Source organism: Ranitomeya imitator, chromosome 2, assembly GCF_032444005.1.
Source record: "Ranitomeya imitator isolate aRanImi1 chromosome 2, aRanImi1.pri, whole genome shotgun sequence".
In the NCBI taxonomy this organism is placed as follows: domain Eukaryota; kingdom Metazoa; phylum Chordata; class Amphibia; order Anura; family Dendrobatidae; genus Ranitomeya; species Ranitomeya imitator.
In genome coordinates, this window is record NC_091283.1 from 761,780,128 (window position 1) to 761,797,167 (window position 17,040).

At 45.0% G+C, this 17,040-nt stretch overlaps 1 protein-coding gene across 1 annotated transcript in view; it reads right to left on the bottom strand.

The window, feature by feature from the left end:
- Positions 1-17,040, bottom strand: part of TM9SF3 (transmembrane 9 superfamily member 3) — a 77,479-nt gene that overhangs the window by 20,834 nt on the left and 39,605 nt on the right. The window contains exons 3-8 of the mRNA XM_069753377.1: positions 12,922-13,044; positions 11,962-12,122; positions 7,331-7,408; positions 4,877-5,008; positions 2,713-2,879; positions 1,122-1,216 (exon numbers count right to left, since the gene is read on the bottom strand). Of these exons, the coding sequence (XP_069609478.1) occupies positions 1,122-1,216; positions 2,713-2,879; positions 4,877-5,008; positions 7,331-7,408; positions 11,962-12,122; positions 12,922-13,044 (756 nt within the window). The remainder of the gene's footprint in view (positions 1-1,121; positions 1,217-2,712; positions 2,880-4,876; positions 5,009-7,330; positions 7,409-11,961; positions 12,123-12,921; positions 13,045-17,040) is intronic.

The following is a 17,040-nucleotide window of genomic DNA, read 5'->3' on the forward strand; positions in this document are numbered from 1 at the left end:
TGCAGATTTTCATTCAAGTTTTTTTTTAATCCAGATCCAGGAGTAAAAAAAAAAAATCTGAAATTTATGATGATTTAAGTCTGTAGTCCATTTTGTTTAACAATGACATTAAACACTTTTGGAGAAATATATAGATTTTTGTTTATATGGTGCATGAGAATGTAAAAATATAGAAGGGAATATTAATTTCTTTTTAATAGCAAGCAGAGTTATCCGCAGCAGCCGGCTTCTTGCAGCTGGCCGGCGTTCCAGTGTGCCGGCTACTTAAAGCAATGAATATTCAGTGCATTCCACTCCCATATGTGTAAAATGCAACGAATATTCCTTCCTTTTAGTAGCGGCACACGTGAAAGCCTGGCAGCTACAGGAACCCGGTGGCTGACACTGTGCTCGCTAAAGAGCAATGAATACTCACTGCGCTCCACGCACAGTCGCAGCGTGGAGAACAGCGAGAATTCCGGTAGCGGTCCTTGGCGCCTTGAAAGCAAGGCGTGACATCACTGCCATGTACTGCTTACAAGCATAAAGCAGCTGCGGGCACTGGAACAGGACGCTGCGAGGGTGCGCAGGGAAAGTAAGAATGGTTTGTTTGTTTGTTTTTCTGCTGGGGGCCATACCAGGATAGAGAAGGGGGGCAATCATACCAGGATAAGGATAAGACCATGCATACCAGGATAGAGATTTGGACCAATCATACCAGGGATAAGAATCGGGCCATGAATACCAGGATAGAGATGGGGGCCCTGCATTCCATTATAAGAATGGGACCATTCATACCAGAATAAGGATGGGTCTCTGCATACTAGGATAAGGAAGGGGTCCTGCATATCAGGATGGGGATCAATCATACCAGGATAGAGATGGGGGGCCACACACACCAGGATGGAGATGGAGGTCATGCATACCACCAGGATAGAGTTAATGGAGCCATGCATGGCGGAGGATGGAGGTTATTAAGTATAGAATCGACCACATTTTTTTCATTCAATTTTTTTTTCTAATTTCCTCCTCTAAAACCCAGGTGCATCTTATAGTTCGAAAAATACGGAATAATTCTGCATGCAAAAAGTTGGTTATTACATCAGCAAGTGTGTATTTAAAAAACCGCACCACAACATTACCTCCTTGCCGGGCATAGAGACTGCCTCCAAAGTACCCATTGACTGGCGATGTTGCAGCATACACAAATATAGCCGTGCTCAACATTGAACCCCTCCTACAGAGGATAGATAGATATACGTTAAATATATAGTTACAAAAAAATAGATACATGTCCATAACAATTTCTTTGGCAAATCTAACAGTACAAATATATGTGTCAAACCCCAAGACCACAAAAACAGTTTGACATGTCAGACAATATAACTTGCTGTCAAAGAAAAAATGACCAGCTTTTGCTTTTATTTAATTGCTGCTGCCCTCCTGACCAGTACGTTTGTTTTTTTTAAAATATGCCATACTGTCCCAGAGATGAGGGCTTTTTTCTTTAGTGCTAATGATTATGGTCTTTACCAACTGGGTGTGTAGCATTATTACTCCATGGGCAAGACTCCATTGGTAAAGACAATGAAATGAGAACTAAAAATATGGCCATATCTCCGGAACTGTATTGCGGATTTACAATACTCGGGGTAGGAGCAGGAGTCAAATATGAACAAAAATTCAACATTTTGACCCGGTGGCAAGTCCTCTTTAAAAATAACTTTCCATTATGGCCGCCCCCACCTGACTGCCTGTTAAGCGCTGGGCTTCGATCATATTGTACTCAGTTTCCTGTAATCCAGCATATAGAGAGGTCTAGATCTCTCCTGCACTATGGTTCCAGTGACACGCTGCCACAGTAGAGCATTACAAGAGCGGACAACCAAGAAACCCTGTACCTAATATCCCTGCTGGGAGGCCAGTGTGACTATACTACACTCAATACTCCCCTGAAAAAGCTGATAGATAAGTAGAGTCTGTGGGCTGATCTGCAGTCTTCATTACAGCCGGGTGACAGGTGCCTCTCTAATTATCTGCAGTAACTGGGATACGTTCTTGTATAAAGAGCTTGTGTGACACAGACCGGAAGCTCCGGAGGCGACACGAGACGCAGATTTATCCCTGTGGACTCCCAGCTGAATAATAGTCAAAGAAGCAGCAAGAACAAGAGCAGATAAGAGACATGGACACATGTATCGCCTTAATGGAATACACAGGAAGCTAGCTACAGATGGAGTAGTCCAAAAAAGAAGAACAGGACATATTATCACTGTTTGATTAATAGATTGGAGGATCCCATTTGTCTAGTTAGGCTTTATTCACACCATAAATGTTTTGATCAGTATTTATATGCCAAAGTCATGAGCGTTTCCAAAACACAGAACAGGTGCCATTTTTTTCAATTATAGTTTTTCTTTAAAAGTTCCACTTCTGGTTTTGGTCTAGAAACACTGACGTCTGAATGAGCCCTTGGTGGGAGATTGAATGGAGCGGTGGTCAAGCCCACCCTCTGCCTCGCCAATGACTGATCCCATCAACCCCTCAGACATCAGCACTGTTCACACAGTGACTTAAAGAGCATTGTGAACCCCTAATCATTCTGAGGGGACCCAGCAATCTACCTGGTGGATAACACATGTCCTTTGTGGGAGGAGAGTGCTTGACACCCTGACTATGGGTAACTGAAAGGTTCACCATGTAGGTATGCAATGTCTGCATGTTTATACTCACTCTGTGTACAAGTCCTCAATCATGGCCACAATTATTACAATAAGAGACACCGAGAAAATCTGACATCCTGATCCAATGAGTGAAGAAAAGATCAGAGGGTGGCTTGACGGCCTGAAAACATCTCCATGGACCTGCTTCCAGCCATATTCGTCTCCTAGATCCCTATCCTGCATAAGGAAAAAAGAAAAATTATTTTAAACTCTTGAGTAAAACATCATCAAAAAGACATTTCTAAAGGCACCTGTGGGAAATATATAGGCCTCCTGCTCTGCTGTAAGGCAGATTTCACGGTCATGGGCATAAGATAAGTTCAATGCTTCACCCGCTATTGTTAAAACTAGTACTTATCGCAAACAGCTATCACCTGCCCAATATGAGGTGGGCTCGCTGAGGGGAGCCCGCTCCATACATCTGCCCAATATGAGGTGGGCTCGCTGAGGGGAGCCCGCTCCATACACCTGCCTAATACGAGGTGGGCTCGCGGAGGGGAGCCCGCTCCATACACCTGCCCAATATGAGGTGGGCTCGCTCCATACACCTGCCCAATATGAGGTGGGCTCGCTGAGGGGAGCTCGCTCCATACACCTGTCCAATATGAGGTGGGCTCGCTGAGGGGAGCCCGCTCCATACACCTGCCCAATATGAGGTGGGCTCGCTCCATACACCTGCCCAATATGAGGTGGGCTCGCTGAGGGGAGCTCGCTCCATACACCTGTCCAATATGAGGTGGGCTCGCTGAGGGGAGCCCGCTCCATACACCTGCCCAATATGAAGTGGGCTCGCTGAGGGGAGCCCGCTCCATACACCTGCCCAATATGAGGTGGGCTCGCTGAGGGGAGCTAGCTCCATACACCTGACCAATATGAGGTGGGCTTGCTGAGGGGAGCCCGCTCCATACACCTGCCCAATATGAGGTGGGCTCGCTGAGGGGAGCTAGCTCCATACACCTGACCAATATGAGGTGGGCTTGCTGAGGGGAGCCCGCTCCATAAAAATGCCCAATATGAGGTGGGCTTGCTGAGGGGAGCTCGCTCCATACACATGCTTCCGACATGTCACGTGAAAAAAATGAAATTAACCTGCAAGTTAATAGCATTCTGACACTGTGTGGTGAACAAACAGAGCTCTGTACTGGGGAAAAATTTACTTTATTTCTCCCGGCAGCATTCAGGTTTCTGTCATGGTGGTAGCACCAGCACAAGTTCACTCAGTGTATGGAGAGCAATGGCTGCAACTATGCCCAAGGCTCTGACTGCTGACAGTAATGATGAGCTGCTGTCAGTCATTGCCGCTGCTCTCCATACACACAGTGGTGATTGAACCCACACCGGTGCTGCCCCGTGAGTGAAGCCCAAATGCAGCTGGGGAGTATAACGCTAATTTCCTCCCGGGGCTCTAAGTGCGAGCGCCGGGAAGAAATAACAATCTGCAAATTAATCCCATATATGTCACGACAGGTTCCCTTTAATATTTTATCACAAAAATGATCAGTACCATGGTAGGTCACAAAGATCCGCACTTTGGAGCCACTGTCCACATTGAATCGTATGTCCTCCACACATATTTGGATTTATTTTCTAACATGACAGAATCTACAACTTAGGCTACTTTCACACTAGCGACGCACTGCGACGGGCTGACGCCGACACTAGTGTGAAAGTATCCTAATCCATCAATTAGCTGGAAGTCTTGGTTTAAACAGACAATTGTTAAATAAGAGCTCCAATCTATACTTTTTTTTTAAAATGTGTTAATATGTGCTTGTAATGTAGTGTGTGCATATATTACTATACTAACCTACCGCTGCTTTTTCCGGTGTCCAGCGCTGTTCCTTCCCTCTTCTCAGTGACGTCACAGCTCTGCAGACTGTTCGAGTTATGTTGCCCTCTGCGTGAACCAGAAGTTGACTTACAATGTAAGCCTATGGAGCGTCAGAACAAGGCTCCATAGGCCTTCATTGTAAAAGAGGCTTCTGACTTACATATGGAGAAAGCCGGCTAGTCACAATGGTGGTGATATCACTCAGAAGCAGAAAAGAACAGTGCTGGACACCAGAGAGCAGCTGTGGACAAGTATACACTCACCCCATTATATGTATAAATACACATTTCATATAGATGGGGGGGACTTCTTTATCCTGATAAAAGTATGTGAAAGCTCATACCATGTCATCCATTTCTTCTTCTTTGCTGTATCGGGCGTAATCTTTCCTCAAGGTTCTCATAAGAATCATGGACACCAATCCCACCAAGAAAATAACCATCATGAAAGAATTGAAGATTGAAAACCAGTGTATCTAGGAAAACAAAGGAGCGTTCACATCAAGAATAGGAATTTCAAACGTTAATGCCTATCAATTGTAAAAACCATTTACCGTATATACTCGAGTATAAGCCGACCACCCTAATTTTGCCACAAAAAACTGGGAAAACTTTAGACTCAAGTATAAGCCTAGGGTGGGAAATGCAGCAGCCACCGGTAAATGTCAAAAGTAAAAATAGATACCAATAAAAGTAATTGAGACATCAGTAAGTTAAGTGTTTTTGAATATCCATATTGGATCAGGAGCCCCATAAAGTTTATGATGGCCCCATAAGATGCTCCATATTAAAATATGCCCCATATAATCCTGCATAAAGGTTAATAATGGCCCCATAAGATGCTCCATATACACATTTGCCCAATATAATGCTGCACAAATGTTGATTATGGCCCCATAAGATGCTCCATAAAGATATTTGCGCCATATAGTGCTGCACAAACGTTATGGCCCCATACAGACACTTGCCCCATATAACGCTGCACAAACGTTATGGCCCCATACAGACACTTGCCCCATGTAGTGCTGCACAAACGTTATGGCCCCATAAGATACTCCATACAGACACTTGACCCATTTTCTGTTGCTGCGAAAAAAAAAAAAAATCACATACTCACCTTTCCGTCGCTCAGGCCCCCAGCACTTTCAATATTCACCTGACTTCGTTCCGGCGCCGCTCCATCTTCAGCGTCTTCTGCACTGACGTTTAGGCAGAGGGTGCGCACTAACCACGTAACCGCGCCCTCTGACCTGAGCGTCACTGCAGAAGACGCTGAAGATGGAGCGGCGCCCGAACGAAGAACAGGTTGAATATCGCGCAGCGCTCCCCCTCCCCATTATACTCACCTACTCCTGGTGCGGTCCCTGGCTTCCCCGGCAGCTTCTTCCTGTACTGAGCTGTCACCGTTACCGCCCCTATGGGAGGTGGAGCAGCATATTCATTACTGTAATGAGTACCACCATGTGACCGCAGCCGGGGAGCCAGGGACCGCACCAGGAGCAAGTGAGTATTATTAGACAGCCCCCACTCCCCCTCCCCTGCCGACCCCTTGGCATGACTCGATAAGCCGAGAGGGGGACTTTCAGCACAAAAAAAAATGGGCTGAAAATCTCGGCTTCTACTCGAGTATATACGGTAACCTACATTTAATGATTGATGCCATACTGAAGGTGAAACAGACATTTGTCATATCTAATGTTTAGATTGAAATGGTCACACGTTGCTTTCTTTGCTGCGCTTTATTCTGCAAATAAAATCTGCTCTATTGGCAGTAACAAAGTTGCTAACAAAAAGCAGGTTTTGCTGCAGATTATGTGTGTCATTTGTCTACAGTATGTTTATCATTCACCAAAAAAAGCATAAATGCAGGGTTGCGTTTTTTGCACACTTTCTATGGTGAAATACTGCTGCAAATGGGCTCAAAGTAGTGACATGCTGCATTTTTCAAATAAGCGTCCGTTTCCCAATTCAGTCAGGAAAACAACAAAAAACAACAACAAAAACAATAGTGTGAATGAGATTTCTGAAATCTCAAGCTCTTGCTGGTACTGTAAAAGGCAGCTTTCAAGTTGCATTAAAGGGAACCTGTCTCCCCCAAAATCGAAGGTGAGCTAAGCCCATCGGCATTAGAGGCTTATCTACAGCATTCTGTAATGCTGTAGATAAGCCCCGATGTATCCTGAAAGATGAGAAAGAGAGGTTAGATTATACTCACCTGGGCGGGCCAATCGAATGGGCATCGCGGTCCAGGCCTCCCATCTTCATAGGAGGACGTCCTCTTCTTGTTTTAACGCTGTGGCTCTGGCGCACTTTGTCTGTCCTGTTGAGGGCAGAGCAAAGTACTGCAGTGCGCAGGCGTCGGGAAAGGTCAGAGAGGCCAAGCGCCTGCGCACTGCAGTACTTTGCTCTGCCCTCAACAGGACAGACAAAGTACGCCTGCGCCGGAGCGTGAAGACAAGAAGAGGACGTCATCCTATGAAGATGGGAGGCCCCGGACTGGACTGCGACGCCCATCAGATCGGACGGCCCGCATAGGTGAGTATAATCTAACCTCTTTTTCTGATCTTTCAGGATACATTGGGGGCTTAGCTACAGCATTACAGAATGCTGTAGATAAGCCCCTGATGCCGGTGGGCTTACCTCACCTTCGATTTTGGGGGTGACAGGTTCCCTTTAAAAAAAAAAACCCACATAAAAAGCTGCAGAGAAGCAACGTGTGAACATATCCTAAATTTGAACAGGTTTACTTTAGTATATTTGCAAGAAACCGAGACAATGTGCGTCTGTAAGATACATACCCTGTGCTGGAAAAACGAGGGATCAAGGTACTTATCGAATCGATCTTCAAACCGCACATCAGACTTTTTCCACTTAACCTACAATACAAGAAACATGGAATATGAACAGAGCATTTCCATACGCAGGATTATATTACTGCCACTTCAAATTAAAGGGGTTGTCCACTGCTAGGACAAACCCTTCTTAAACTAAATGCTCAGCCTCGATAAAATAGTAATGCCTATACTCCCCTCCGTGCCAGCGGTGTCATTATTCGCTCTCCCTGGGAAATGTGATGCAGTGTCGTGACTCGAGATGCCGGCGCCCAATCACTGTCTCCACTTTCGGACAAACTGAACATGAACAGGATGGAAGGGATCAGCGGCAGCCATGACTTCCTCTTCATGTTCAGTTTATCCGAAGGAAGAGACAGTGATGCCAGCGCTGAATGGGTGCCGGGCATCACATGTCACAACACCACATCACAGCATCAGGACCGCGAGCGCCGACACTGCTGGAACGGCGCCGGCAAGGGAGGCAAGTATAGGCTTTATTTTATCAGGGCTGAACATTTAGTTTAAATAAGGAGTTGTCCTAGTAGTGGAAAACCCCTTTAAGTGTTAAAAAGGAAAAAAAAAAACACCATTAGAAAATTTATAAAATGTGGTTCTCCAACTATCCTAGAAAAAATAAAAAATCATTTTAAAAAGGAACATTTGTGTCTAGAAGTACAAGAATTAAAAAAACAAAAAAAAACCTGTCAATTTCTATAACAACTTGGAAATCGTTGAAACAAATGGCAAGTTATAGAATAAATGGAAGGTGCCACGATTTTTATATTTTTTTTAATTATATAATCAATTATATTAATACAAAATTAAATTCACAGTTTTGACTGTTTTTTATTATTTTGTTTATTCAACCGCTGGGAGCTGCCACTTGCATTTGCTGGTATGTAACGACACTTACACCTCAAATAGGGCAGCCCCTGTACATAGGAGTCTGCGGTCGCTGTCCGACCCCATCTCCTGCATTGTGGCTGACTCCTGCTGTGATCTGGGCATGCTTTCTGTGCTGTCCATGTCACAGATGTAGAAGGAGATCTGCATCACTTCCGTGAAGCCCTCAGCGTATGCTACGGGTCCACACTTAACCAGTCACTGCTAAGTGTGAGCCAGGCAGTGACAAGAGTTCCCAGGCAGGCAGTGATGACAGGAGATGAAGGGAGCGGAGGGTCCTGGGTGAAGAGAACATCGGTGGTGGGAGCAGTGATTGCAGCCTGACACCAGCAGTACAATATGGGCCGATCACCGCTCTCCGCCGTACTCAGAACACACTGACTCAGCTCCGCTATGTCACTGTAAACGAACACAGCTGAGACAAGTATCTAATGCCCACCATGGTGCACTATGTGGGACCATTATGCTGTATGCGGCAACATTTTTAGGGCCAGTGTACGATACGGAAGGCAATGTGGGGCCATTATACTGCATGATGCACTACGTGGGGCACATTATACTGTGTGGGGTACTATGTGGGACCATTGTGCTATATGGGGAATCTAGGGGGTTCAAGAGGACAAACATTACTTTGTACATTTTTTTTGGGGGGGGGGGCGCGGGGGAGGATAGAACTTCAGCTATAGTGCCCCATGTTCTGATCTTTTTTTTCTCGTTACGCCAGGGTGGATTTGATTTAAATCTGATTTAAATCACGATTTAAATCACGATTTAAATCACTAGTCAGTAAGGCTTGATTTAAATCAGTGATTTAAATCAAAGTTTCTACCTAACTGAATTTGACTCCGCAGAGGTCCCAGCCTCTTCTTCAAGGCAAAAATGTTACAACATGAACAGAGTTGAGAAAAAGACCTTAATCCTATTGTTCTACAAACCTATGAATACAGAATCAACCCCTTCAGTGCCAAGTCCAAGAAGTTAGACAATATGTTTCTGATTGTTTGGAGTGGAATAGATCTGCACAACACAAGAAGAATGTGAATCTAAGTGTGAGGAGGAGGAAGGGCAAGCAGACAAGAAAATGAAAGTGAAACTTTGAGCACAATACTGCAGCATAGCCACAGACAGACAAGTCTGGATCTGTTTGTGTGTACGATCTGAGGTTTATTACATTCTTTCCTTATAATAGCAGCAGGCTGTAAAAGAGACCCAGTTTGGGAATATTTTAATGAAGCTCCTTCGCCTATCGGTAAGGCAGGCATGCGTGCAAAATGCAAACGATGCAACAAAGAGATGCAAGGCCTGGTGGTGCGAATGAGGCAACATCATGAGAAGTGCGGTGATGAAGATGACTTCTCATCTCAGAAGTTTCACATTCTTCTTGTGTTTTGCAGATCTATTCCACTCCAAACAATCAGAAACATATTGTCTAACTTCTTGGACTTGGCACTGAAGGGGTTGATTCTGTATTCATAGGTTTGTAGAACAATAGGATTAAGGCCTTTTTCTCAACTCTGTTAATGTTGTAACATTTTTGCCGTGAAGAAGAGGCTGGGACCTCTGCGGAGTCAAATTCAGTTTTGAGAACTGCATAAGTAAAGCGAGTGTGTGATAATATAGGAGAGAAACTGCCCACTAATCCTACAGAAACCTCTGGAAGAGCATGGCATTGTGAATGTTACACATATACAGCCTTTATTCTACTGAGTTAAACAACTCAGCTTTATCTCATGATGGAAGAACCTTTGGATGGTAAAATATTTTCCTCAAAAAGCAGTTTATTGAAAAAAATCCGATTTAAATAAAAAAAATCAGATTTTTTTGATTTTTAAAAAAAAAAAAAAAACATTGATTTTTATCCACCCTGCGTTACGCCATATACTGATCAAATCAATTTATTCTAGATTTTGATAGATGGTATTGCTGCATTAGCGGAAGTCCAAAGTGTATTTTTTTCTTCTTAACCATTTAACGGCGGCAGTTAATAATACTTATTCATCAGCACCGCTTTTTAACAGCGCTGAGAAATTAGGTTATAGTGCCCCCCCCAGCATATGAAAATCTCCAGTGCCCGACGATCAAATCATGGAAACGCCAATGAGTGTGCGGAATAACATGTTCCCTTTATCAGCGCATATTAAATGCTGCTGACAGATTGACAGCTGAATTTAACAGGTTAACAGCTGCCAACGGAGCTCTGCTCCACTCATGGCTGTTAAAGGCACATGATGGTGATAAAGTCAGCCATCACCTGTCAGGAGAAAAGCGGGCTCAGCATTCGAACCCGCATGACACATGATGTAAATGTATGTTATACGTCGTAAACGAGTTAAAGGGAACCTGTCACCCCGAAAATCGCGGGTGAGGTAAGCCCACCGGCATCAGGGGCTTATCTGCAGCATTCTGTAATGCTGTAGATAAGCCCCCGATGTTACCTGAAAGAGGAGAAAAAGACATTATATTATACTCACCCAGGGGCGGTCCCGCTGCTGGTCAGGTCAGATGGGCGTCTCTGGTCCGCTGCGGCGCCTCCCATCTTCATTACAAGACGTCCTCTTCTGATCTTCAGCCACGGCTCCGGCTCCGGCGCACTTTGCTCTGCCCTCTTGAGGGCAGAGGATAGTACTGCAGTGCGCAGGCGCCGGAAAGGTCAGAGGCTCGGCGCCTGCGCACTGTAGTACTTTGTCTGCCCTCAACAGGGCAGAGCAAAGTACGCCTGCGCCGGAGCCGTGGCTGAAGATCAGAAGAGGACGTCTTGGAATGAAGATGGGAGGCGCCGCAGCGGACCGGAGACACCCATCCGACCTGACCAGCAGCGGGACCGCCCCTGGGTGAGTATAATATAACGTCTTTTTCTCCTTTTTCAGGTAACATCGGGGGCTTATGTACAGCATTACAGAATGCTGCAGATAAGCCCCTGATGCCGGTGGGCTTACCTCACCCGCGATTTTCGGGGTGACAGGTTCCCTTTAAAAGAGTTGTTGGGGCTTGGGACAAAAATGTGCAGTCACGTTAACTGCTGAATCATGAGAGCATGCAATGCATACACCAGGAATTGTCAGTGTCTCTAATTCAGCAGTGTGTATTCACATAAAGGGACTGCAGAGATTTCACACTACGATCCATTGACTTATTTTCAATAAATTGTCGTTTATGCCAATATTTAATTAGGTTCTGGGTGTACTTTCCCATGTAAGTGGCCTTACATAGACTGAATGGCAACTGAGTCCATGAACCCAACAATTTTGGTGGTATGAGACTTATCTAATTGGGGTGTTCAGACAGACTTTTTCTTGGCAGCAGACATTAGGGAAAAGAATGGTGAGGGCATGGTGAATTTCAACATGCCTGATCCTTTTGCTCATACGGGAGTAACCTGCCATTAGCGTATTCCCCTTCTCTCCCTGTTTGCACGTGTATGGAGGTGACAAAACTGCCGTCGGCTGCCAGCTATCAAGCGTGTACGGCCACCTTCAGATCACTCACATCTATTAGTCAGGAGCCCACACAGTGGATACAGATCAAGAGGTGATGTGATGTGTGCCTTATCAGTCTATCAGACATTAATGCAATGTGCACTGTGTAAGTGTCAGGCCTCTGTTACGTTCTCACAACGCATGCGAAATAACATCTACGCTGTCTAAACTTGTGATGTTAAGAATGAGAGGACATCTATGGCTTCTCCTACGCACCGAGTAGGACATTGGAACTTTGGTGTTTGGGACGAGCTTAACTTTTCCTTCACTTGTCAGATTAACATCCACAATTCGATTTCCATTATATCCAATTTCAAGCTTTTTATACGTCCAAAGGAAGTAATCTTCTCCATTCTCATCAGCTTCTCCTACAATTCCTACATTGAAAAAAAAAAAAAAATAATTAAGATTATTTATTATATCGGAAGCTTTCTTGCAGTTATGGAGTGTAGAAAGATTGTGGTTTTGCTCATATAACGCTGCATTGATGCTGCAGCTAGCTTTTACAGAAGGGAGAGTTGCGACACTGCTAAATCCTATCTCAACCTCAGTGTCACTGGCCGAGATTCTCGTCAGCTTCAGTAATGCAGAAATGTGACATCAGACGGATTAACAGAGCAGCCAAGACTGCTGTATCAGACTGCTGTCCTCTGCCAACGGCTGCGATAGTCAACTTGATGGAGAGGAGGAAGAGGAGGGTGCGGTGACATTCATATCCCACAGAGACCAGGAACGACGCAGCACAGGCTTTTATTGAGCCGAATTAGAAGTAATTTGTATAAAACATACACCAGTGTAAAATACAGCTGTAATTTCAGAATTTCATAAAGTCACGTCGATATAACAAGTTTCGGCACATAATTTGTGACTTGTTCAGCCCTGTGCAAAAGGAACAATCAATGCAGAACTTACATACTTACAGGGAACCTGTCACGTCAAAAATGCTATTAACCTACAGATATATATTCATGGGCACTATGTACTGAGTGGTGACAAAGCCAGAGGCTGCGGGGAGGAATAAAGTTAATTTCCTCCCCGCAGCCGGACTGCAGTTTTGGAATGCTATAACCCTGCAGAGTAACCTCATACCTGAAGGGTCTCCATGCTTTTGAAATGACTGGTTCCCCTTAAATATAATGGCTTTGTAGGGAGGGGAAAAAAAATGAAATAGCTTACCCCAAATTGGTAAATCATCTATATACATCTGATACCAGTAATGGTTCTTTATTGCATAAACAAATGCATCCCTCTTTGCTTTGTCCAGTTCAATGTCACAATAGGTCGCTTGCATGACATCCTCTGTGCAAAAGGAAACAAACTTCAGGTTAATTAAACAGCATGTTTATCACGAAGTTACATAAAAAAAAGTCTTTACATTGTAGAACTAACATACACAAGAGGCAGAAGAGCTCCTCCCATGCAGTATACACCCTCCTGCTGGCTCTCAGCTAACCAGTTCGGTGCAAAAGCAGTAGGAGATCAATAACATGAGCATACAGCATGTCATATTATATATGAGAGTATAGCATGTCAAATTATAAAACAAGCACAAGCTAATAACAGGGTGGGGAGCTGTGTCCCTCAATGAATGGCTCGGAGAAAAGGATTTTACGGTGAGTACACAAAAATCCCTATTTCTCCTTTGCCTCACTGGGAGCCACAGACAATGGGACGTCCCAAAGCAGTCCCTGGGTGGGGTCAACATCAAATCAGGCCCTGTGTAAGCGCTACTTACATGTGCGCCACCGCGGCCTGTAGAGTCCGCCTGCCCAAACTCATCTGTGGAAGTGTGGGAATTATAGTGCTTCAAGAATGTATGCGGACTGGATGAATCCGCAAGCTTGTAGGCGTGATTGCCGACGTCTGGTGCCTAGATCCCTTGATAAGACAGGGAGATAGGCTGACATCTAGCACGGAAGGACTCATGGATGGTGAAAATAATCCACCAGGCTAACATGGCCGATGAAACGGCTAAACCCTTCCTGTAACCGCCAGGAAGCCTTCTTCTTACTGTCAGGAAGCCCAAATAAAGTGTCCAACCTTCGGAAAGACGCCGTCCGGGAGACGTACCTACTCTGAGTACTCACTTCTTCCAGATTATGGGGAACCCATTCCATGTTGTGGACTGGAGCCGAAAGAGATGAGGGAATGACGATGCCCCTGTAACAGAGGGAATACAATACCACCTTGGTAACAAGGGAAGGGGATGGCCTGAGGACAACCTTGCCTTGATAGTAATAAAGGAAAAAAGTCTGAAAGAGCAAGCGGCAAGCTCTGAAGACGCATCAGGATGACAAGATCGAAGAGAAAAGAGGGCAGCCTTTCCTGATAGAAAAATCTGTCCGGATCAAAAGGACTACTACCACAAAAACACAGAGCAAAAATGTCCACTTAGACATATTTATGTATAAAATAATCTTCAACAAGTTTATTGATGTATAAATCCATAAAAATCACATTACAATATTAATACAAAGTACAGGGATAATAATAACAATATGTGTGCTGTCTGCACACCCATATAGCAGGAGACAATAAAGGGAAGATGTGATGATATCCAAGTGGGAGGAGGAATGCTATAAATCATCCTTTTGGTAACAGCATGGGTTCATGATAACAGGTACTATGCGTGGCCACATGTCTAGCAATATAAACAGTTATGTCAGGCAATGTGTTCCACCGGCCACCCCCGTGTGTAATCACACAGGTACGTACAAGTCATGCTTACCCATGAAAAAGCCACGCGAAACGCGCGTCCGGGGGGGCCAAGTGAGGAGGGGGCGCATTCCCAGACTATTCATGGGTAAGCATGACTTGTACGTATCTGTGTGATTACACACGGGGGTGGCCGGTGGAACACATTGCCTGACATAACGGTTTATATTGCTAGACATGTGGCCACGCATAGTACCTGTTATAATGAACCCATGCTGTTACCAAAAGGATGATTTATAGCATTCCTCCTCCCACTTGGCTATCATCACATCTTCCCTATATCGTCTCCTGCTATATGGGTGTGCAGACAGCACACATATTGTTATTATTATCCCTGTACTTTGTATTAATATTGTAATGTGATTTTTATGGGTTTATATATCAATAAACTTGTTGAAGATTATTTTATACATAAATATGTCTAAGTGGACATTTTTGCTCTGTGTTTTTGTGGTAGTAGTATTATTGTGGAGCAGTCCTAATGGTTGGGCACCTCTGGGGTGCTTAGAGAGAGCTGGTACTACCCGCTCACAATTACAAAATAGACTATTGCTTCGAGGCTATTGTATTAAATATTGCTTTTCCGGATCAAAAGGAGTCTACTGTAAGATTGGGAAGAACTACATGTGGAAACTCCCTGTGAGAAAGTCCCTACTTGCAGTTTTGTTGCAATAAGACAGAAACATACTAGCTCTGCAAACAAAAAAACACTGACGTGGTCAATGCGGATCTCCGAGGATCACTGGGGTCCTTTCTGCATCCAAAAGGCTTTTGGTAGTAGTGGAAGAGGGGTTATGGAAACTGGTACCATGGAAGAACCAGTACATGCACTGTGATGGCTCTTGGATCTCGAGGCCGAACCATGCACTCGAGTACATTGGCGTTCAGTCTGGGCGCCATCTGATCTACAACTGGAGAGCTCCAGTGAAGGCAGATCTGATGGAAGACTTCCGGGTGAAGTTCCCACTCACTTCAGGAGAAACCCTGACGGCTGAATATATCTGCCGCCCAGAGTTCTACTCCAGCGGTATGTACTGCCGAGATCACCGAATGATAGATCTCAGCCCATCAGAGAATGTGAGGTACCTCGGCCATGGCGCCTGACCGTGGGTACCTGATAGAGGATTAACGTATGGCACAGCCTTGGCATTATCCAATTGAATTCGGATGGGGTGACCCGCCAGAAGGCAGTCGACCTGCTGTAGAATTAGCCGTACCGTTCGGATCCCCAGAGTAATGATCGGGAGAAGACGACTGGCATTGGTAGTTACTAATAACCATTGAACCGGAAGAAAGTCCCTGGATGAGGAAGGAGCTCACAGACTACCCTCTGAAAGCCTGATTGACTTGCTGAAAACGTACAGAGTGAAGGAAACTGCTTCCATTGTAGTCACCATTTTTTCCTCAGAACCCTCCTAGAATGAAATGAGGGGATAAGTGATCAAGTGCGCAAGCTCCCTGTTAAAGGGCCACGACCTTGTCTCGAGGGAGAATTACCATCCATCTGGAAGTGTGCAGGTTTATCCTCAAAAAAAATCTGCTGGACTGGAAATGAGGAAAACTTGTCTAAGTTTAGCTGCCAGCCCAGGTGAGAGGGTATCGCAAGTGATATAGACGACTCAGCATAGTCCTGGAAGAGGGGCTAGAAAGTCGACCAAATAGGGCAGGACGACCACGCTTCTAGGGTGCAAGAGAAACATGACAACCGCCATGACCCTTGCGAATACTCGGTGTGGTAGCCAGGCCTAAGGGCAAGGTCGTGACTTGAAAATGCTGTTCGCGAATGGAAAAGCGAAGGAATTTTTGAAGAGGGGAAAAATAGGAATGTGAGGGTAAGCATCTCGAATGTCGATAGATAATAATAATAATAATCTTTATTTTTATATAGCGCTAACATATTCCGCAGCGCTTTACAGTTTTGCACACATTATCATCACTGTCCCAATTGGGGCTCACAATCTAGAATCCCTATCAGTATGTCTTTGGAGTGTGGGAGGAAACCGGAGTACCCGGAGGAAACCCACGCAAACACGGAGAGAACATACAAACTCTTTGCAGATGTTGTCCTGGGTGGGATTAGAACCCAGGACCCCAGCGCTGCAAGGCTGCTGTGCTAACCACTGCGCCACCGTGCTGCCCATGATAGATGCCAGGAACTCCACCTTTTTCTGTTGAAGTAATGGCTGAGCAGAGGAACGCCATCCGAAGAAGTAAGACCCTGTTAAAGGTTGTTAGAAGTTTGAGGTCCAGGGTCGGTCATACTTTTCATTCCCCCTTTCTGGAACCGAGATCCCTTAGATCTAGACTGTCCTGGACAACCCTTCCACTGCTGGTTGGGTCTGTAGGAAACATATGATCCCTTGTTAGTCTCCCGCTCAGAAGATTTGATTGGCCAGCTGTACTGTCTTCAGGAAAAGGTTACTGGTGTGAATCAAAGTAGTTAGGGTCTCCGACCAGGAGACTATTGCTCAAGCAACCCATGCAGCGGCTAAGGAAGGGTAGAGCGCTGAACCCAAAGCCGCAAGACGGAACAAACCAAATTTGCCATCTGCCAGTCTGTGGTATTTTTAATTGATGATA